We start from the raw sequence: 22,661 nt of genomic DNA on the forward strand, positions 1-22,661 counted from the left end.
AAACATGTAAAGATGCAATAAACCAGCCCAGAAGCTTCTGGCCCAAAACTGCAGCAGATATTCTGCAGGAATGTATATCGTCACAGGAAAAACACGTATATGCCGGAGAAATAGGGGTCATTTTGACTCTGGGGAGCTGTTTAATTGCTGTTGCAACCGTTTCTAAAAATACGTCTCCCAGGTTGCGAGCGCAGACAGTCGCAGATCGGACAGGGCGCTGGGAAAGATGTGTTCAGACATGGAAGTGTGGTGAATATAAATGCCAACTTGCATTTTAAATGTTCAAAATCCCATTTGAAATAGAAAGAGAGTGTTGGAAATACTACCTGATTATTAAATCATATTATGTTAAAGGGTTAGTTCACCCAAAAATTAAAATGATGTCATAATGACTCACCTCATGTCGTCCCAAGCCCGTAAGACCTCCGTTCATCTTCGGGACACAGTTTAAGACAAGACAATACAATGCTGAATAAAGCCGTAGTTTTTGTTATTTTTGGACCAAAATGTATTTCCGATGCTTCAACACACTCTAACTAACCCACTGATGTCACATGGACTACTTTGATGATGTCTTTATTTCCTTTCTGGACAATGACAGTATACCGTACATACATTTACAATGGAGGAACAGAAAGCTCTCGGACTAAATCTAAAATATCTTAAACTGTGTTCTGAAGATGAACGGAGGTCTTACAGGCTTGGGACGACATGAGGGTGAGTCAGAATGACATAATTTTCATTTTTGGGTGAACTAACCCTTTAATATACAATGTGCTAAATATGCAGAAAAAAACATCAGGTTCTTAACTTAAAGTTAATGATGCGTCAGCTTTCATTATGGACCTATTCTGAAGTGAGAACATCTGGGTCAAACCACAGCTGCACATATAACTGAAACTAACAGTCATCTAGGTTGATCTGATCACAAGTTCTCAGATAAGATCGCTCAAAGCTTCTGCAAATGTGGTCAGGGACGCTTACGGCCGCGTCACATTTGCAGTGGAAACGCTAATGCAACCCGATGTGAACCCCTAAAACACTGAAGGACCATCTAGTTATGCAACAAAAAAAAACAAAAAAGATGTGCTTCATCTTAGCTTGGCCCAGAGAAAACCTGAGGATTCATATCATGCTGCATCGACCCTCCTGCGGAAATAACACGTACTCCAGAAACCAGAGAAAATCTCCGATCACAAGAGGTCACCGGAGAAGCATTTGAGACGTGAAGTGTCTTGTAGTAGCATCCAAATATGTTCAACCTCTAATAGGACACTAAGCACTTATTACTGGTAATGTAGACATTATAAGCTCTGTTTGGGATCATACTGTGGCTTGCCTTGATTTCAACCTTTGGTTTGTACAATCACACATTCCTTTAAGAGGAGTTTGAGATTTTTATTTTTAAAGGCCTGTTATTTCATGGATCCAGGATACTATGCATCCTGATAAAGTTCCCTTGGCTTTTTGGGATTAAAATATCCCCACATCATCACATATGAGACCTTCCCCATACCTAGAGATGGATGCACAGTATCCTGGATCTATGAAATAACTGGCCTTTAAAAATAAAAATCTGCCTGCCTCTATGGGAATTTAATATAGGAGTGTCCTGACTTATGCATCATGTATTTTAAGGAAGAACATTTATTTATTTACGATAGATTGTTCATTCACAAAGAAAATTGGTGTCCTCAAAGGTGGGATTTTCCTCTTCATTTTTTAAATTAAGCCATTATGATCAATTTCCAAAAGATGATTTTTTTTTTCCTCTTTTTAGTCAACTTTAGCATGGGTGTGTTTACTTATGCAAAGCACTGTATTGAATCTGGACGAGGATCACGAGACACTCGTCTTGACTATGTCCTTTCTGCCTGAACAGAACTTGAAAAGCTGTACAACTGCTGTCAGCATCTCCTCATACACAAAGTCTGACCACTTTCCCCTCCAAGAAGGTCAGAAATATATCAAATATTCAGCAGATATGAGGGCGCCGCTGGTTTCATAATGCACTGTGTTTTTGATACTGGCTCGGTTTCAAAGACAGCTGCGGTTTGATACCAATGAAATGTCAAGAGAACGGATGTTTAAATGATGGAACATTAGTATTTAGCCGGGTGTAATCGAGAGAAATACATTACAGTATACTGTGAACACTACAAATATGTAGAGGTGCACCAATGTATCAAACACTGACATTTAAACCGATATTAAAAACAGATGGCTCATTAATAATTAATTAGGTAGATCTAATGTGTTGGATAAGGTGTATATTTGCATATATATTCACTGAATGCTTTTATTTAGAAAGGATGCATTAAATTGATCAATAAAGACATTTATAATGTTTCAAAAGATTTCCATTTTAAATAAACGCTGTTCTTTTGAACTTTCTACTCATCAAAGGATCCTGAAAAAAAAAAAAAAGTGGAAAATCATTGTACTAATTCGTACCCATTGTCTCAGTTAAATAATGACCACAATCTAAACTAAATAAATAAAACGAGGGAACGAAATAGTACAACATGGCCATGATTGACCTAAAACGAGTAAATAAGTTTTCATGTGCGTAAAATATAGAGTGTCGCTGTTAGATATTGAAATTATTATCATATATGGCAAAAAAGTATGAATCGGTGCATCTCTAGAAGCCACCATATGTACTTAAACTGATCACACTTAAGCATTTTTAATTTAAACTGACACGTGTCTTACCTCTCTACAGAAGCTGACGATATTTTCCCACAATTCCTTGGCCTCTCCCTCATCCGTGCGTCGTCGGGCCTCCACATGCATGCTCTCCCTGCGTTTGAGCGGTTTCCCTGTTTTCCGCAGGTTCAGGTACTGCTGCGGGGTGTGACACGCGGCGCAATGCTTCATCCTCCCTTCGTTCAGCAGTGTGCATGCAGGACACGTCCACTGACACACAATCTTGTCCTGCGCCGATGGGGACGAGACAGAGGACGATGAGGCGGGAGTGAAGGCACGCGAGTGGGAGTGCGGTTGTTTCCGAGAACACGACGAGCAGTTGGACGGCTCGGAAAAACCGTGCAGCTTGGACGACCCGCAGGCCGTGCAGTGGCCCGTTCCCGTCGGATTGCGTAACGTACATTTGGAACACGCCCAAGAGCTGAAGTCCGGGCTGGACGGCGACGCCGGCGTGAAGCGCACCGATTCGCCCAACACGTCGATGACATCACCACCTGAACCCGGCCGCGAGCCTCGACATGCGTCGCACCGGCCGGCGGATGACGAAGGAGGAGCCGTTGGGGCAGAGCATCCGGGGCACTTCCAAGAGGGCGGAGACGTGACTGGAGGGGCGGGGTTGTTAGGCTCCTCCTCCTCCAGCACACTTAGGCGCTTGTTTGGGTAATTGTCTGATGGTGGGAGGGGCTTGGATTTGTTAGGCGGGCAGGTTGAGGGTGATGTTGGTGAGGGGGCGGGGTTTGGGGGCCGCCCAGGGGGCGGGACTTCCCTCCGGCTTCGAGGCACGGGATTATTCTGAAGCGAGGACAGGGAAGGGGGCAGAAACGGGATGGGGGGTGGAGACGGGGTTTCAGAAGGTACTTGGGGTGGAGAATCTACGGTCAGATCAATGAGAAGTGGCGCGGACGCTCCTGTCGTTTGTGTGGGAAACCCCGCCACAGGTGTAAGCACTTCCGGGACCACTAGTGCTTCGGGAGGGATTTTCGGTAAGGAGAGTTTTCTTGGACCACCACATGCTGAGCATGACAACGCCACCGGAGTGTTCACTAAAGTACAACGAGGACACGCCCACTCCAATGACACCACCCCACTCATGGACAGCTCCCCGTTGGACTCCGCGCACCGGGACTCCCCATTGGCTACCTGCCCTTTGGCTTCAGGGCTGGAGGCGGGGTCCACAGGAGTGGGCGGGGCCTGTTTGGGTGGAATGGGTCCGTTGGCTGTAACTGGAGCGGCTCCGCACACAGAACATGTGCCTAATCCATGGTGATTGGTCAGGGTGCAGCGTGGGCAGGACCAGCGAGGTTCCTCAGCACTGCTGAGGCGCAGAATGTGGTTCAAATCCGGCTTCTGCCGGGGAGCTTCGCAAATGGAGCAACGTAAGGAACCACTGGAGTTAAGAAATGTGCAGCGTCCGCATGACCAATCAGAATTCCTCACAACTGCAGCCATCGAACCAGGAGAATGAGAGTTACTAAAAGAGAAAGAGAGAGAAAAAAACTATTAATAATGAAATTAACACTGGATATGAAAATTTAAAATCAGAGTGCAAAATACACACACAATACAAAAAAGCGGGCAAAGAAAAAAGGAATATGTACAGAAGATAACTGTATGGTATAAAATAGATTTCAAATAATATTTTATATATATATATAAATAGGCAAATAAACAATTATACTTAAAATTAGATAAATATAACAGCATAATTTACAGAAAGATCAAATTTATATTGTACGATTTTTAGTTTTTATATACAGTATATTATAGTTTAAGTATACTTTTTTACAGAATATAACTTATATTTAGTAATTCATATTTTTGAATATATAAATCATTAAATAGTTTATCATTACATTATTATTGGTATAATAATAATAATATTAATAATTAGTTTTATAGTTAGAATTATAGTAATAGTCAAATTATGTGGATTTGTTTTTACAGTTGATATCTAGGGAGCAGGGAGGATAATATAAATGCATAAATAATACTACTAAATTATCAATGAAAGATGAATAAGTGTAATCAAAAGGAGAAAATATCTCAAATATATTAAGAAACCATAAAGACGTTTTAAACACAACTCTGTTTTGTATAGTGTTGGTCTTTGGGTCGGTTCCCTGTGAGCATGCTGAGACATTTGGCCCCGAGTCTCCAAAAGCCATCGCATACACACAGTAAGACATTTGTAATGTGAGTCACAGTCATTAGCACTGGTCAAACAGAACTGGCCCTCATCCCAATCCTCACAGCGTATGTGTGTGTGTGTGTATTATATGACTCATTACTGATACTAACTGTCAGCTCGAGGAGGATCACGCTGATAAATAATGCAAAGAATCAAAGCTTGTGTAAGTATCCAGGGATATGTGCGCAGGACACACTTGCGTTCTGCAGCCTGTACACAAAAACCAGAGCATGGGTGTGTTCTGTGACCTATTAACACAGCTGGAAAGAAGGGAATTATTGGCGGAAATAGTTCATCTGAATACGCCATATAACAGCATTCCAACTGCATAATGTTTTTGGCTTCGGGCTGATGAACATCATGTAGAAACAATGCTGACTACTAGAATCCATTAAAAACAGTCACATAAGGAAATCTGGGACGGATGAAATCTGAGGCGAGGAAACATGCAAACGAGGAAAGGACATACGAGGTGAAAGAGCCATCAGAATTTATACAACAATCCATTTTTATGAATTAATATGGACATGTGCACTCAGGCTTGATGTGTCCTATATAGAGGAGACGATACAGGGCGAGCTGTCAGACTTTCACTCGTTTATTTCTCAGCGTAGGTCTATTTTTAAAAGTCAATTTCTATACAGAGACAAACCCTGATGCCTCAGCTACAAAATAGTGATTGTATTTAAATTGCACCATTACTGACCAGGAAAACACACACAGTTCATGGAACACATAATGTGGGGCATGTTGTCACAATGGAACCTGCTAATAATAACCATCTATTATTTTTCAGCAAAATGCACAAAGTAAAACAGTTAACAAAAAATATGAAACGTAACACTGAAATATCAAACTATTGTTTGGGCCAATAAATAAAATAGGAATTAATAAGTTCAAATTAATGTGACCGCTTGCCCCAACCTGATATTCATGAAAAAATATTTCCCGACAAACCGATGATCCAGGAATTTTTAGTTTAGAGGACAACATTTTGAAAGCAACGTACTAAAGCATACTGACATATTAAACAACTGTGTGTGTATCCGAGTTAGAGAGAGACACAGGGAGAGTTCATTCTGAATTGTGATTGGTTGAGGTGATAGGAGCTTGTTGCTATGGGAATAAATCCTCAAAAAAAGCCTCTGAGAGCAGCAACTCACTTTTCTACCACTGATAAAACATCCTGATAATGATCAACACACACACACACACACACACCCTAGAGGCGTTCAGCTGGATTCATGGAGTACATGATGTCACACCAGGACTCTACAGCATTTATGTCTCAAGTGTCAAAGGTCTGTGTTGTATTTTCACCTCAGACAAACTTAATGATGAAAAATAGATGGAAATGTGACACCTATAATTCTGAACAATTCTATAAAATATTTTAAATGACGTAAATTAACAACATTGTTATATACACTCACCGGCCACTTTATTAGGTACACCTGTCCAACTGCTCGTTAACACTTAATTTCTAAGCAGCCAATCACATGGCGGCAACTCAGTGCATTTAGGCATGTAGACATGGTCAAGACAATCTCCTGCAGTTCAAACCGAGCATCAGTATGGGGAAGAAAGGTGATTTGAGTGACTTTGAACGTGGCATGATTGTTGGTGCCAGAAGGGCTGGTCTGAGTATTTCAGAAACTGCTAATCTACTGGGATTTTCACGCACAACCATCTCTAGGGTTTACAGAGAATGGTCCGAAAAAGAAAAAACATCCAGTGAGCGGCAGTTCTGTGGGCGGAAATGCCTTGTTGATGCCAGAGGTCAGAGGAGAATGGCCAGACTGGTTCGAGCTGATAGAAGGGCAACAGTGACTGAAATAACCACTCGTTACAACCGAGGTATGCAGCAAAGCATTTGTGAAGCCACAACACGCACAACCTTGAGGCGGATGGGCTACAACAGCAGAAGACTCCACCGGGTACCACTCATCTCCACTACAAATAGGAAAAAGAGGCTACAATTTGCAAGAGCTCACCAAAATTGAACAGTTGAAAACTGGAAAAATGTTGCCTGGTCTGATGAGTCTCGATTTCTGTTGAGACATTCAGATGTTAGAGTCAGAATTTGGCGTAAACAGAATGAGAACATGGAACCATCATGCCTTGTTACCACTGTGCAGGCTGGTGGTGGTGGTGTAATGGTGTGGGGGATGTTTTCCTGGCACACTTTAGGCCCCTTAGTGCCAATTGGGCATCGTTTAAATGCCACGGCCTACCTGAGCATTGTTTCTGACCATGTCCATCCCTTTATGGCCACCATGTACCCATCCTCTGATGGCTACTTCCACCATGTCACAAAGCTCTAATCATTTCAAATTGGTTTCTTGAACATGACAATGAGTTCACTGTACTAAAATGGCCTCCACAGTCACCAGATCTCAACCCAATAGAGCATCTTTGGGATGTGGTGGAACGGGAGATTCGCATCATGGATGTGCAGCCGACAAATCTGCGGCAACTGTGTGATGCCATCATGTCAATATGGACCAAACTCCCTGAGGAATGCTTCCAGCACCTTGTTGAATCTATGCCACGAAGAATTGAGGCAGTTCTGAAGGCAAAAGGGGGTCCAACCCGTTACTAGCATGGGGTACCTAATAAAGTGGCCGGTGAGTGTATATATATATATATATATATAAAACTTCAAATAATTGAGTGTAGTATAGTAATAGTATATAATAATTATAGACAATATATAATAATTTTATAACCGTCGGTGTATGAGTGAGTGAGTGAATGGGTGAATGTGAGGCAATATGTAAAGCGCTTTGGTGGCCATTGGGTCTGTGAAAGCGCTATATAAATGCAGTCCATTTACCATAATAATAATTTTTTCATGAAATAATAATAATGTATTTCAACATGGTAAAAATGAGTACAGCAAATGTGAGAAAAACCTAAATAAACTAGTCAACCTCACTAATCCAGCTGGACTAGTTGACCATCATGGCCCCATCTGTAAGACACATGAAGTAAAAAAAAAAACCCAGTAAATATTAAAATATGATATTAAAAAGTTAATATGTACAGAGCAAATATGATTTTGAACACACAGAAGCGGCTCACAATTTGACGCTGCTGGAAACGCATTAAATAAAGTGCTTGTGAAGCTTCCTGGATCCTGTTAACACAAGAAATCCTTTAGAAAAATAACAAGGACAAGTTGAGTTCTTGCACTGCTCAATCCTTATAAAAATAATATGACGGAATTGTTTTAGCAGTGAGAATAATTCATATGCGCCTCGTCGTGCACCGTGCGACTCCAGCTGAGAGCTTGTTACTTCTGAAAGGCTCTTGTGCGAGTCTGTCTGTGTTGTGTCAGTTGTTAAAAAGGTCGGTGACAGACGTTTGTTTCACTGCTAGAACTTTTGGAAATGAACAGCCGCGTACAGCAGATGGGGAACAGAAAAAATGACATCTCTCCAAGCCTGACAGCTGAACCGCTGTTTTCTTGAACCCGGGGAAATATTCAACACTACTAGCATTTTATTTTTTCCCCCTTAAGTTCACTTATAATTATAATGATCATTTTATGGCTATTTTCCACCCTCTCTCTGAGCCTTTAAATAGGCTGTTGATTGCTTTTTTTATGTAAATGACTTGGGTTACGATTGCCTGATCTCAATGTACCGGCATCGTTTACACAAAAATTAAAGTTCTGTCATCATTTACTCACTCCCATCATGACTTTCTTCTGTTTGTGAAACATAAAATCATTTTAAGCAGAAACACCTGACTGTTTGGCATAAAAAAAATGAACAATGTTGGACAGTGTCAAGCTTCAAAAATGACTTAAAAGCACCATAAATTAAAATAAAATGATATATGAAGTCTTCTGAAACCATCCAATAGCTTTGTATGAGGAATAGACTTTTAATCTATAATAAAACTTACCCTCTGTTTTTATCGTTTATGTATGGCGACTCAAGATGTTAATAACAAGACATGCAAGAACCAGTGATGTTTTGATGATGACAAACCTTGCTAAATGTGCCTTGAGGAACTTTATTTGATTATAAACTGTATGCAAAAGAGCAGCATAAACAATCTACTAAACATCTTCTTTAAGAAATTCTCACAGGTTTGGAACAACATGAGGGTGAATACATGATGACAGAATTATATTTTTGAGTGAATACTTTCTTTAAATGTATATTAGCACCTCTTTTAAAGAGCAAGACGTGTGCTGATGATTCAGCTCCAGCACGCCTGCCTCAACATACGATGCAAACATGATTAACGTCTGTGTAATAGAGAAGATTGTCAAAGATGTGTGTTATCAGCACACACACACACACACACACACACACACATGTGTGAGACCTCATGGGTTCACGGGATGCCCCTGGCAAACAGTGGTAAAGGGAAAATCCTCGAGTAAAAAGTTGCCTTCAGTGCCATCTGCTAAGTCCAGACCATCTGCTTATCAAACACACACACACACACACACACATTCAGAACCTGTCCAAGAAGTTTCAGCTATACACTGTATTATTGACACAGTCCTACTGCACTACCGTTCAAATGTTTGGTGTTGTGAGATTAAAATGTCGTTTATTCCTGTGATCAAAGCTGAATACTCCAGGCTTCAGTGTCACATGATCCTTCAGAAAGCATACTAATATGATGATTTGCTGTTCAAGAAACAGTTGTTGCTTCATATTTTTGTGGAGAACATCATACTTTTTTATACAGAATTTTTGATGAATAAAAAAGCTCAAAGAACAGCATTTCTTTTAAATATTAATATTTTGTAACATTATAAATGTCTTTAGAGTCACTTTTGATCAATTTAATGCATTCTTGCTGAATAAAAGTATTAATTTCCTTAAAACAAACAAACCTAAACCTTTGAATGGTAACAAAATGCACCAACAACCCAGAATGCAGGACCACCTCAATCCTAATTTAACTCGAAATAGCATTTGAAACTCATTTGACGCATTTCCAGATGAAATACAGGGAGGGAATATTAATCAGAAAATGAATGGATGGTGTAAAGTGGGCAAACATTTTCATTAGAATAGCGTGCACGTATAAAATGTTTGCAAAAATACCAGGAAAATGCACAAAAAAAAAAATAGGCCAAATCTTAAAATGAATATATTTGAATTGCACATAAAATGTTCACAGTTTCAACATAAGTTTAAAAATGATGCATATTTGTCGGTCATACATAAATAAAACAGGTCAGATTTCTGCATTTAAAGAAAACCATGGCATAGTTGACTAACTAGAGATATTTGATTTTATTTAAATAATCATATTTTCGAAATGCTTAGAATCAGCTTTTTAAAAAAATCTTTATGTTAAATCTGTGTAATCCAAATCAAATGGAAATGTATATGCAATTCAAATACATTTTTGTAGAGTGTGTATAAGCAAAGTAAACAGTCGCGTTGACCTTGAATCACCTGATGAGGTGAAGCCTGCGCATGCATGCGTTTACCTGCGTTCTCTGTGTGGGATAGGCTGCTGTTGCTGCTGTTGGCGTGTGATGAAAGTGGTTCCCCACACCGGACTGCTGTGGCTGGTCCTGAGCCAGCCCATCGGAGCGGCCGAGGGGAACGGAGCCGTACCGAACCCGTGATCTGATTCTCTGTCCGTGGTCAGAGACGACGCAGAACTCCCCATTGCCACGACAGCGAGCAACTTCTAAACACACACACTGCGTCCCTCTGTTTGTCTTTCATACACATAAATACACACAAGCGACAAAGGTCAAAGGTTCTGGATCTCAGTTTGGTGGGTCAGACATCTCCTCTAGTCTGCCAGAGATCAACACCAGGAAGGGCCAGTGATTGACAGCGCTCGCACATGCATGCAAGTCCGCTGGCTAAAAACGTTCACAGGATCCACGGGTGCCGTTTCCCAAAGGCCTGCGAGGGCCACGGGGCCCTTCAGCTCAACGGGCCCGGTCTCTCTACGCGCTTAACCTGCCGTAACCTCGCCTGAGAGGAAGGACGACACTTCAGGGATGGCAGTACAATACATTACTGAAGCACTAGAGACCGTTTAAAGGTTTAAAAGAGGAACTAGAAAGTTTCCAGTCTCCATTGGAGCGCCGCGTCCCGTCTTGTTTTTCAATGCGACTGGTTGAGTCACGGCGCAGTCCCTCTAATCATGTTCTCTCTCTCTCTCTCTGTCTGTGGCTCATCTTTCCGCAGCTGTCACTGGGATTACGATGCGTCACATTTCATCCAGCCTGCAGAAGCAAATATTCCTTTCATCGCAAACAAACATCAGCGTCCAGAGAACAGGCATATGAGTCTGTGTGCATCTATGCAAGCGAGTGAATAAGTGCATGTACGCGCTTCCTGCCCATGCATTTAATCTGCGAAACACGCGTGGGCCAATTTATTAAACAACGCCCACGCTGTATAGTACAACCTATTAAAAACAGAATCATAAGGACATTTGAAGAGGTTTTAACTAGTAAAAAAAACGAGCCAAATGTTGAAATAAAAATATTTTTAAAAAGGTATTCTGGCTGATACAGATAACCAATATTATTTCATGGCCAATATGACGACTCTATATGTTTTGCATGCTTACAAAATAACTTTTTTTTATATTTACAATCAGGCACTGAAACTCTGTTTTAACGTTCAGCAGAAATGACGGAGAACTTTATAAACATTAAGCTAAAATGTAACTTTCTGTATCTAATTCTGACCGATATGACACTCATAATATTTAAAATGATAATTAAAAACATCAATACAAATTAAAAATCTGCCAATACCAACTTAGACACCTAAATATTGTGCATCCCTAGTAAATGTATAATTACGGCATAGAAAATATAATCAGCCAGATATAAAACCACAACATAACATGTATGCGACCGCGCATGCATGCAAGCAAGCATATGTGTGTGTGCAAACAAACCCCTATGCAAGTCTCAGTGTGGATGCATGCATGCGTGTGTGTGTCTTCGGGTTCCTGACCCAGCGGAGGCCCTCAGCGGGTCAGACTGCAGGAGCTGCAGTGAATGTCCTCCTAGGTCCAGCTGCTCGTCTCATCTAAAGCTCATGCAGATGTTTCTAACGTGACAGCGTTGGCTGTGAAGGTTCTCATCTGTCTCTCAGGCACTCGAGTATCAAGTTTGACACTCAGATCATGACTATGAATATTTAACGGCGCAGAGAGGCTCGGGTGAGGTGCAGTGGTCTCGGGCCCGGTCAGGGCAGGAGCGCTCCGGTTCCGCCGGTCCGATGTGGGTCTTAACGGCGGTCCAGCACCGAAAGCATCCGGATGGATGATACAGACAAATCCCTGCGGCTAAACTGCGCTCGTCCGGGTGTGCGGTTCCGTGAGCCCGTTCGGTCACTCATGATTCGGCTCGAGCGGATGATGATGATGATGCTGATGCCGCGCGCCGCATAAACACACACAGCCAGCCGCCAAACTGCAGCGGTGCTTTCACGCGTCTCCTCACGGGACTCATGATGACAGCATGCGTGTGTCTAAAGCGCAGTTTGATGTGCATGCATATGCAGCCGCGGTTATTTATTTGATTCGGTTCTTAATTCAGCCTGTTTCTCTCCAGCACGCGCAGATGCGCGAGGAAGGATTACGGCGAGTCAGCAGCGCGCATGCGCAGATTCAATGCTCAGGCTCTCCTAAAGGATTCAGAATCTCTCGTATCAAAATACACAAATAATCTAGAATCTAGATTATAAGTGGGTGAATCTCACAAAGCCTGTCAAGAACATTTCTGGGTCGTATTTCACCTCAAAAATCTCAACTAAAAAAAAAAATATATACTATTTCTGAATTATGATAATATTTTTGGACTATTAAAATGAATTTCCAGCCAAAATGTCTTAAAGTGAATAGAAAAAATGAAAGGGTGACCGCATGCCGTTACAAAAGGTTTATGTGCTGTGATGAACATATTTGTATGTGGAGGTCAGTCATGTATCATTTGTTAATGTGATTAAGCATTAAACAGATGCCAATTTTTTCTATATTTTGAGAGATACTGAAGAAATTGCCATAAAAATTCCAGATTAGTGCATTATTAAAAGAAAAGATAAATGCTGACTTGCTGATGTACAGAATGTGGAAAATGTTTAGAGGACAGAATCTTAATGTTCCTGTTACTGGCTATTTAGATGCAAACTTCAAAAAATAAAAAATAATAAAGTCCCCAAAAAAACGTAGAAACAGGGCCTGTCACATAAGAATGTATGCATTCAACGAGCAATGCATTAATGATAGCAGTATCAGAAGGTGAAAGAGCATAGGCCAATGAATGCATGTTCAGAAAGTTTGTTGTTTCCACGTAAATATGTTCTTTCACTTTCGCAATACCTCAGCTCATAAAACCAGTCTGACAAGATCATGTGCGCAGACACACACATGAAAACCGGCTACAGATTCTTGAAGGGTGAGAGAGCCGATGTGTGAATCCACTTATTGAAACCACAACATTCTCCTTTATGGCCTGTGTTAACAATTACAAATCATGCAACCATAATTAACCAAGACATGTGACACTGACAACTGCAGATTCATGAGAAAATGAGTCACTGCATAGGAACGCACACACCTTTACTTCACATCTCAATATGCTCATACCATACAGTTCTGATATACAGCTAACTGTACTAACACTACATTTACACACACACACACACACACACACACACTACAGTAACACCTGTTACACACTGTATATATATATATATATATATATATATATATATATATATTCAGAGCCAACTGATGCATAAGAGACAGCCAGATTGCTGAATACAGACAAACAGAAACAATTGGATCAAACGAAACTGCACTTCAATACTCTCTTACTAATAGGCAGAAAACAGAACTGAGAAGGACAGAGAGTGAACGACATTCAGTCTGAATGAGGATTTGATGAATTGAAGACAGTTTCTATTAGTCAAGATGAGCATTTTCATGAAGTGATTCATATAACAAACTCATATCTCTCTCTCTCTCTCTCTCTCTCTCTCTCTCTCTCTCTCTCTCTCTCTCTCTCTCTCTCACACACACACACACACACACACACACACACACTAAGCTCAGCTTTACAGTTTGATGTTTTCACACACCACTGATTAAAATACCAAATTTCAACTGCTGAAGGACAATTTCCACATCTCAGAATTCACTTCCTACTTCAGATGCATCCATAAACCAGCATTTAAATCACCACTAAACCAGAGCCTAAACCAGAACTTAAACTGTGTCAAACCACATCTTAAACCATTACAAAACCAGCGTTCGAGTTTAGAACCAACAGTTCTTTCAATGACACAATGTTACATTGAATCACTTCGCCAAGGAAGTTGAACAGAAACGATACAGTGTAACATTGGATTTGACTGTCGCTCGAGCCATTAAAGAGACAGAATCCCTCAAAACACACACATTTACATTAAATATAACCTATAGATTGACACGTGATGTTTGTTGTGATGTTATGATCTATTTAATCTGTGTTTAGAAAAGTGATCTTACTCGTGAAGCACAGGCAGACCTTTGGATGGACCGATCTGATCTTGTCTTCCTTGATTTGCCCGTTTAACTTTGGTCCGGAATGAGCAATTTATTCCAAAAAATCTTCATAAATACGCGCTTTCAGTCTCCACGAGCTGCTTTTTCCGCCGATCCATGCTCGTTTGTGGATAGGTTGATGTGTGATGTGATCTGGCTGGTTTGATCTACTGCATTAATCTCGCAGGGTTCCTCATGCTCTATGGTAATAATCACAAGAAACAGATCACTGCGCAATCGACGTAAACCCGGACTCGGTCACGGCGCTGCGCTGCTCAGATTGCGCAACTCCCGTTCAGAATACGGATTTCTGAAACTCGTTTCCCAAAATGCCTTGTGTGTATTGGAGAGAGAGGTACAATTCTTATTGGACCGCAAATGTTGTCGGCCAGAAACTGTTTCCTAGGAAACACACAGGATTATTCCTACAGGGGGCGCTCGGCGGCCCAGAAATCTGAAACCTCACGACGTTTTTGTTTTTTATTTATTAAAAATATTTGTTTGACAAAAACTGTATATTGTTAAATCTACCAATTAAAAAAAATAATATCATATGTCTATAAAAGTATTATTTTCAATCCTCATCCAGCCAATACAATCAACTGTGATTGGTCCATTCTGATAAGCGCAAAGAAAAGTAACAGTTATCACGTGACAAGGCCTTCTACTTCATCAGCGTCTGGACAATGTTTTACACACAAAAACGACAGTAAGATATTTTAATTGTCGTTGAATGTAATGTTAACAAACAGGATAATTAATATAAAGTACTTGAATATTTAGAGACAGCTTCTGGGCCTCAGCGTGACCATTTTTCTACAGCCATTCATTCGATTTCTATGAGAGAGTAACTTTCGGATGCGGTTAAATTAAGTCGGTTTCTTCAAAAAAATATGCCAAAAGCGAAACTGAGCCTCTAGTAAATTACAAGAGATAAGAAGAAATAGATATATATATGTATACAAAATTAAAAAAAAGTTAATACTTTGTTCTCATCATAAATGTGATGTGACAGCGTAAGTAGGCCTACTGCCCATTCTGAGGAAACGTTTACTATGAAACTCTTAAGGACAGCTCTGTATAATTACCGATGATTAATAAAGTACATGCAGATATTTCAGCACTATTGTTTTGATGGTGAATAGCGACATCTAGCGGAAGAAGATAGCAGCAGTTTAATAATGTATCACTCTTTCCAAGTGCCCCATCTAGTGGTTAACAGTGGAAGTTCCAGGAAAATTATTTTCTTTAAAGGAGCTGTATGTAAGATTGTGGCCAAAACTGGCACTGCAATCACTTTCAAATTACTGTAGAGCGGTGTATCCCCTCCCCCTCCTCCCTGACTCAAGGTTGCCAGATAGGCTGCAGGATCCCGCAGGAACGTGACGAGCTGCAGCTGTGGTAACTAGAGCAGAGCTGGCAACCCGGATGCCGCAACACTACTGACTTCGTGATTGGTAGATAGGTGGAGGATGGAGCATCAGACCAAAACACAACATGTGAACAACAACATCAGTTGAGGGCTGCAACTGCACTTTTTAAATGACAATATGCTGGCCGGACAACTGTTGTCAGTGATATAAGTATTTAAAATGTACATGATTTCTTAATGTCTAGTGACATATCAGGGCCATTTTATGATTAATTGAAATAAATTTCTTACATACAGCTCCTTTAATATTTGTGGTTTCAAGCTGTTCTTGGAGCTAACATAATACAGATAAGTTATGGTTTATTTGCATGTGGAAAGAATGAACAAAAAACCCCCACAATGAATAGAAAAGAGAAAAGAGAGGCAGAACATTTTTAATGTCTACATTTAAATGTCTTTGGCCTAAATTAGTATTATATTATAATTATGCACTTTATGTCAACATTTATCAGAAAGAGAATAAATAATAGAGTCATTGAATAGTAACAGAATTCAGATCCATTTGGTGCAGTGATCGCTCGCTCTGTTAGCAGGACTTTGTACTAATCCAGATCTTGGTGGCGTGGGAAAAAAAAGAAAATCCTACAAACTTCATTCCCAGTTTCAGAAACAGTTTCAGTAGCGTTTCTCATGTATTCTTTTCAGTCTGTTCTTATAGCAGCATATGAACTGATTTAATCCTGGTAATTCCATGTCAGCCGGTGCATTTGAGCTTGTATGGAATATCACATGTGCCAGGAAATAATAAGGATTTCTTTTTGAGTTTGTCCCCCAAATATTTTTGCTTGGCTCTCTATTGTGGGTTTGTCCCCCCACACTTATTAATTTAGAAAAAAAAAAAAACATTTATTAAAAATGTTAAATGTTAAAATCAAGAAAAGTCTACTTTGCACCCTAAAACAACATTTGATGGTTGTAAAAGGTTAGCGAAACCCCCAAATCAGTGTTGAAATGTTGATTCGCCCATGAATAAATGTTGAAATGCTGGCTGGGTAGGAACTTTAAAAGTCATATTATCAATTATAATGTGTGCATTTTGTATTTTTTTAACAAATAAGCACTATCCCTACTATTGCTGCTATTACCATCATGCCAAATTTTAGATAATAATAATAAAAAAAAACTGATTAATATTTATACGTATGTATGCATGTAAAAAATATGGTCCCACTTCATATTAAGTGGCTTTAAGTACTATACTTACATCGAAAAATATGGGTTAAGGTGTAAGGGAAGGGGCAACAATGTAATTACAAATGTAATTGCATACATTAATTACAGCTGTAATTACATGCAGGTATTTTTAAAATATAAGTACAATGTAAAAACATGTATGTACACAATACGTCTATTGTATCAAATTATTAATTTCAATGTAAGTACATAGTACTTAAAGCCACTTAATATAAAATGGGACCGGGACCATACATATTTATTTTCTTATTAGGTCTTTATTCCAGGACAAATAGGCTACCTTATTTTTCAAGAAGTCAAAAGTGCACATAATTAAATAATTAGACATACTGGCCATATATCAAAAGGACCTGTCATCAAATGATAATAATTAAAATCACTCCCTTTTTTAGACGACCGTGTTCTCTCGTTACCAACCGAAACTCGCATTAAAATGAGCAAGACAGGACAAAAAAGAAAAATCAAATGTTACTTTTGGGAGCAACGAGAGAGATAGCCTAACGTTACATGATTGAAACACACACGTGTTTGATTTTTTTTAAACCCATAGAAATAGAATAACCGGCTAGAACGGAAGTAAACATGATTAAAGCACATCGTGGGCGGGGCTTAATGGACCGGGATTTGCGCGATTGGTCAGGTACGATCGGTCTAATAAATAATAATTATCTCTGTGCATTTTCTATGACTTTCAATTTTCAGACTCTACAAGTCTATTAAACTTATTATGTTATTATCCAGGCTGCCCATTTTTGTTGATATAATAAAATATACATTCGTGTATCTACAGAATATATTAAACATAGTATACTAATGCAGAAAATAATGAACATTTAATATTATTAATACACAAGTAAAAGTCAATTTAAGACACGTATCTTCTTTTATCATGAAATAAAACAATAATTGTAATATCAAAATGTATTTATGAAGAAGCACGTCGACAGCGTTGTCACGTGGTACCTGATACTTTTCTAAGCGCAGGTCAGATTTTTTTAAATTACTTCATAGAAATTTCAGCATCAGATATTAATTTATATGTTATATATGAATATTTTGAATTATAGCATTTAAACGATTATACTTTGCAGTGTACAAATCTCCAAATAAGGCAAAACTCGTCTCGAAATCTGCCTGAGGTGAATATCGAAGCTCGGCTTAATGAGCGGCCGCGCGCCCCCTGGAGGAAGAGCAGTTTGTGGCTTAAAGGAAACGGTTATTATTAGACACATTTGATGCCCAAAATGTACTAGCGTCAGTAGACAGTTCACTGTTTAGAGATACAAGCAACAAGTGTGTGGACAGTATGATCTTAGTGAGACCGGTGCTTTATGTTTTCATCGATGGAATCATATCAGAGGAATATCAGACGTGAAACACTGGAGGAGTTAAAAACTTTCGCACTTTGACTGAGGCGTTTGGAGTTTGAGAAACTCAACGACCTCTTTGTGTTGAAGGTAAGCGTGTGTTTATCCGACATCCATTTAACTGACTGTGTTTGTTGTCATCAGCAGTGAGAGTTTTGTTACCAAATCTGAAGCTGGTTTAGTAAATATAATCGCTTTTGTTTTTGGGAGATTTTCGTTTTGCGCGCTCATGTTCAGCGGTTGTCATGGCGATCAGATGTCGCTTTGCGTTTACAAACGATCACAGTTTTACAGACACACACCAACACAAATTCAGTTCCTTTGTGAAGAAACCGTTTTTTAAGGATTTTAAGTATTATTTGATAATTCTGCAGGGTTTTGTGTTTCTATGTCAATAAGAATGTGATTGTTTGTGTTTCACTGCATGTATCTCTCTCTCTCTCTCTCTCTCTCTCTCTCTCTCTCTCTCAATTCAATTCAATTCAAAGGGGCTTTATTGGCATGAAAGTTTTTGAAACAATGTTGCAAAAGCATATACAAAATATATAATATATTCTCTCTCTCTCTCTCTCTCTCTCTCTCTCTCTCTCTCTCTCTCTCTCTCTCTCTCTCTCTGTGTATATATATATATATATATATATATATATATATATATATATACTGTATATATATATATAAACAAATATTACTATTTGTAATGTTTTTGAAAGAAGTCTCTTATGCTCATCAAGCCTATGTTAATCTTAAAATGTGCCTTTTCATAAAAGGCCACAAATGTTTTTAAGCAACTTAATTCTGTTATGTCATTTCACATTTCACTTTTCTTGTCACATGACATCAGAATGGCTTCCTGTATTTATATGACATCACACACTGAACGTGATTTGGCGGATAAAAGTTTTTCAAATTATGGTTAATAATTTTTAAACAGAATTGCTCTGTTGCTTATTTATTTTTTTAAAAACAACAACAATAATAAAAGTTCCAAGTAACATTTTTTCAAGACAGGTTTTTATTCAAAATCAGACAGTTTATACCACCTATTTTGATTGTGAAGAAGATACATTTCAAAATGAATTTTAATTGAGAAATTGAAAATACCATCGTATTCAAGACAAGTGATGTTTGCCCTTGCCAGTGTACAGCATTTTCAACTTCTTTATTGTGTTTAGGTCAAATAAAGAAAAGAAAAAAATTGTATTCAAGCCATTGTCTGGATGAATTGAATAACTTAATAGATTTGGACAATGCAATGTCACATCAGTGACCTGCATGTAAACAAACAAAAGTTCATAGAAGTCAAAAATCATACAAGTGTATGATGTTCTTATAGCCAAGTAAATGTGTGTGTGTGTGTGTTTGGGTCAGTGGAATCGCAGGTTGAGAGTGTGAGGAAGTCAGATGGTAAGGTGTGTCCTGCATACAGCAGGGTCAGGAAAAGGATGCTTACACACACACACACACACACACACACACACACACACACACACACACACACACACACACACACACACACACACACACACACACACACACACACACACACACACACACTCTCTATTATGTGCCCATAGTGACTAAAGGAAAGGGCTGCTATTGTTGCTTGTGTGTGTGTGTTTGTGAGTGGGAGACGTTGGATTGAGATGCATTTGTCCAGTTCCACAGGAAATGAGCTGATATGAAGTGTGTCATTTCCTCCATTCATAACCGTACAGCTCGTGAATCATTACATGGATTGTGAAGTCGACCCTTTTATTTCTCGCTGACATTCAGAGAAGTGAGTCACAGGCAGGGAAAGTGAGCGTCGAGGGAGGCAGCGATGATGATGAGCTGTCAGGTGGGTGAGTCACTTTGGCATTGCATTATCCCGTAAATATCAGCGGAAGATTAACACAGGTGATCGTTTGAATGAGAGATTTGTAAAGTATGATGATGAAGTTTCAGTCACGCTAAGGGCATCTGTTCACGTCGAGCTGCGACTCTGTTTGAACTTGTAGAGACGCTGGAATACGACTGTTTTCTGCTTCCTTAGGGCTTACATTAGACACACACACACACACACACACAATGATGCAACATCCAGGATGTAAGGATGAAGGAAAGCATGCATGATAATACAAATCTGTTTCCTGTAGTAAAGGTTCATGGATTTAAATTCATCTTCTATCCCAGATGGCACTGTCCATTCTGTCAGTGTTTTGTGTTGAGCGACAGTGGTGGCCAAAAGGGATGTCCGTCCGGCCTACGAAAATGTACATCTTAACCCTTTATTCAAAACAAATATTATTAAAAATGCGTTAAAGTTTTTGTAAGCATATTCTGTAGTTGTGCTTGGAGTTGGTTGTTTTATTTGTGATATAACTCAAAGAACATGGCAAACTGTGCCGACATAATTTTTGGCCAGGAGGATGTCATACAAAGAAATTATGAACATGTGCAAAAACAAGAGAGAACCAATGAAATATTAATAATAACTCATTGTGTTGTAGTTAATGTATGCTTTTTTCCTGTGAGCGTTTTGGTTTTCTATGCCTTTTTTTTTTTTTTGGCATAGTAAAATAAAACCTGTAGCTGTTCCATTTTTTTGCCAAATAATTTTGTCGGATAAATACCTAAACCAAATTTAGTGTTTTGTTTAAAATATTTAAAAAATATAAAACATTTTCCTCATATTTTGATGTTTTAATCGAACATAAAGCAAAACTAAAAACAAATATCCCCTTTTGGCGACTACTGTAAATGCTTTTCATATCAGTTTCATATAAATAAATGCAGTGCATTGCTATAAAATTGTGACACAATATGCTCTTTGGAACAGCATGTCCAAGATAAAATATAACAGTTTAGTTCACTCCCCCCTATCCAATATAAACAAGTCCTCCTGTTTATCAGTAGAATTGTTTTGATCAGGTTCGAAAACCAATTGTCTGCGAACAACATTTAAAGGTGAAGTGGAACAGCTCTAGTGACGTTCGCTTCCTCTTTTCCTGCGTGAACATGAACAAGCTGTCTCTTTGTGTCTCTTTCTCTCAGGATGGCTCTGGCGTGATGTTTGCAGGCTGTTATGCTGATGTATTCAGTACGGACACACTGATGGAGTAAGTCTTCACGTTTTGCATTTCATTAACACTCACATCAATATTCATCATGTTTAAAAGCCCTAAAGACAGTCATTGATGTACTGTGCTTTTAGAGAAGCGTTCAGACGCCTATAAATCAGCCAATATTTGGCCATATTAACAAATCAGCATTGGCTGATTGAAACAAATGTTGGTATCATCAGCCAAAATGTACTCTGCATAAAAACAGAATTTGCACTGGCTACTTTTTCTCCAGTGTTCTCTAGTTTATGTTAATATTCAGACCCTTTACTGAGATGCCAAATTAAGCTCAAATTGATTGACGCAATAATGATGAGCTGTGGTGATAATAAATCTGTTTCTGTCATTTTCCTGAAACGCACTTCCTTAGGACTCTCAAATCATTTTAAAGCCCATCACATCTTCTGGCGTCACACTGTGAGGCAGTTTTGTTAATTGAAGCTAGCTAAGGATAAAAATAGTGTCTTTGGCTCCTCCTACCACTCATTCATCATTGTCCCTCCCACTGCGGCCCATATGTAGATTTATTGAAGGTGGGTGTGGCCAATAGGTGGAGCCTTTAATTAAATCTTTAAGTACAATTGAATCATGAGAAACAAGTTTATTTTAGAAAAGAGTTGTCAGACATCCTCATTTGACGTACAGTTTTATGCATACTGTGTCACAGCGAAGTACGCATTTTTCGGACACAGGGGAGATGTCAGATGTGCCTGAGGCGTACTGCTTTATTAAAACACACTGACGTCTCATCTGTGCTGGTTTCTGTTAGTGCGGATGTGAGCTGTCCTCAAGAGACAGATAGACTTGACAAACCACCATCAGAACCATCAGCATTAATAATCTGTGATTTGATTTAAAATCACCCGTGTCGCTTGCTCGCCCGGTGTGTGCGAGAAAGAGAGAGGAAGACACTAGAGGGCAATGTTTCTTCTTCACAGGGCTCCAGACTAACATTTGAGAGATGAGTTCTGGGGGTTGGGTTTTTTTTTAATCATAAAGGTAAATTACGCATAAAATGACTATTGTTTTGCATTAATAAGTGCAGTAACTAATAATATTACAGCCTAGTTTCACAGACACAGATCAGGCATTAGTTGAATTATTAGGGCATTTAAAGGTGCTATATG

At 39.2% G+C, this 22,661-nt stretch overlaps 2 protein-coding genes across 4 annotated transcripts in view; one reads left to right on the forward strand and one right to left on the reverse strand.

The window, feature by feature from the left end:
* capn15 (calpain 15) overlaps window positions 1–14,662 on the reverse strand; it is a 30,153-nt gene extending 15,491 nt beyond the window's left edge. The window contains exons 1-2 of one of the 2 annotated variants that reach the window (XM_056263680.1): window positions 14,405–14,662; window positions 2,716–4,180 (exon numbers count right to left, since the gene is read on the reverse strand). In XM_056263680.1, coding sequence (XP_056119655.1) covers window positions 2,716–4,158 — 1,443 coding nt within the window. In that variant the 5' untranslated portion in view covers window positions 4,159–4,180; window positions 14,405–14,662. Of the gene's footprint in view, window positions 1–2,715; window positions 4,181–10,364; window positions 10,678–14,404 lie in introns of those variants that run through there. The other variant, XM_056263679.1, reaches the window with a different exon arrangement.
* A 3,634-nt stretch (window positions 14,663–18,296) lies between these two features.
* The window catches only part of LOC130096982 (ankyrin repeat and fibronectin type-III domain-containing protein 1), a 90,093-nt gene continuing 85,728 nt past the window's right edge, over window positions 18,297–22,661 (forward strand). Inside the window, exons 1-3 of one of the 2 annotated variants that reach the window (XM_056263675.1) lie at window positions 18,297–18,523; window positions 20,149–20,270; window positions 21,467–21,531. In XM_056263675.1, the coding sequence (XP_056119650.1) occupies window positions 20,253–20,270; window positions 21,467–21,531 (83 nt within the window). In that variant the 5' untranslated portion in view covers window positions 18,297–18,523; window positions 20,149–20,252. The remainder of the gene's footprint in view (window positions 18,524–20,148; window positions 20,271–21,466; window positions 21,532–22,661) is intronic. The other variant, XM_056263676.1, reaches the window with a different exon arrangement.

This window comes from Rhinichthys klamathensis, unplaced genomic scaffold (assembly GCF_029890125.1).
Source record: "Rhinichthys klamathensis goyatoka isolate OS25496 unplaced genomic scaffold, OSU_Roscu_1.1 h1tg000209l_1, whole genome shotgun sequence".
NCBI classification, from domain to species: Eukaryota; Metazoa; Chordata; class Actinopteri; order Cypriniformes; family Leuciscidae; genus Rhinichthys; species Rhinichthys klamathensis.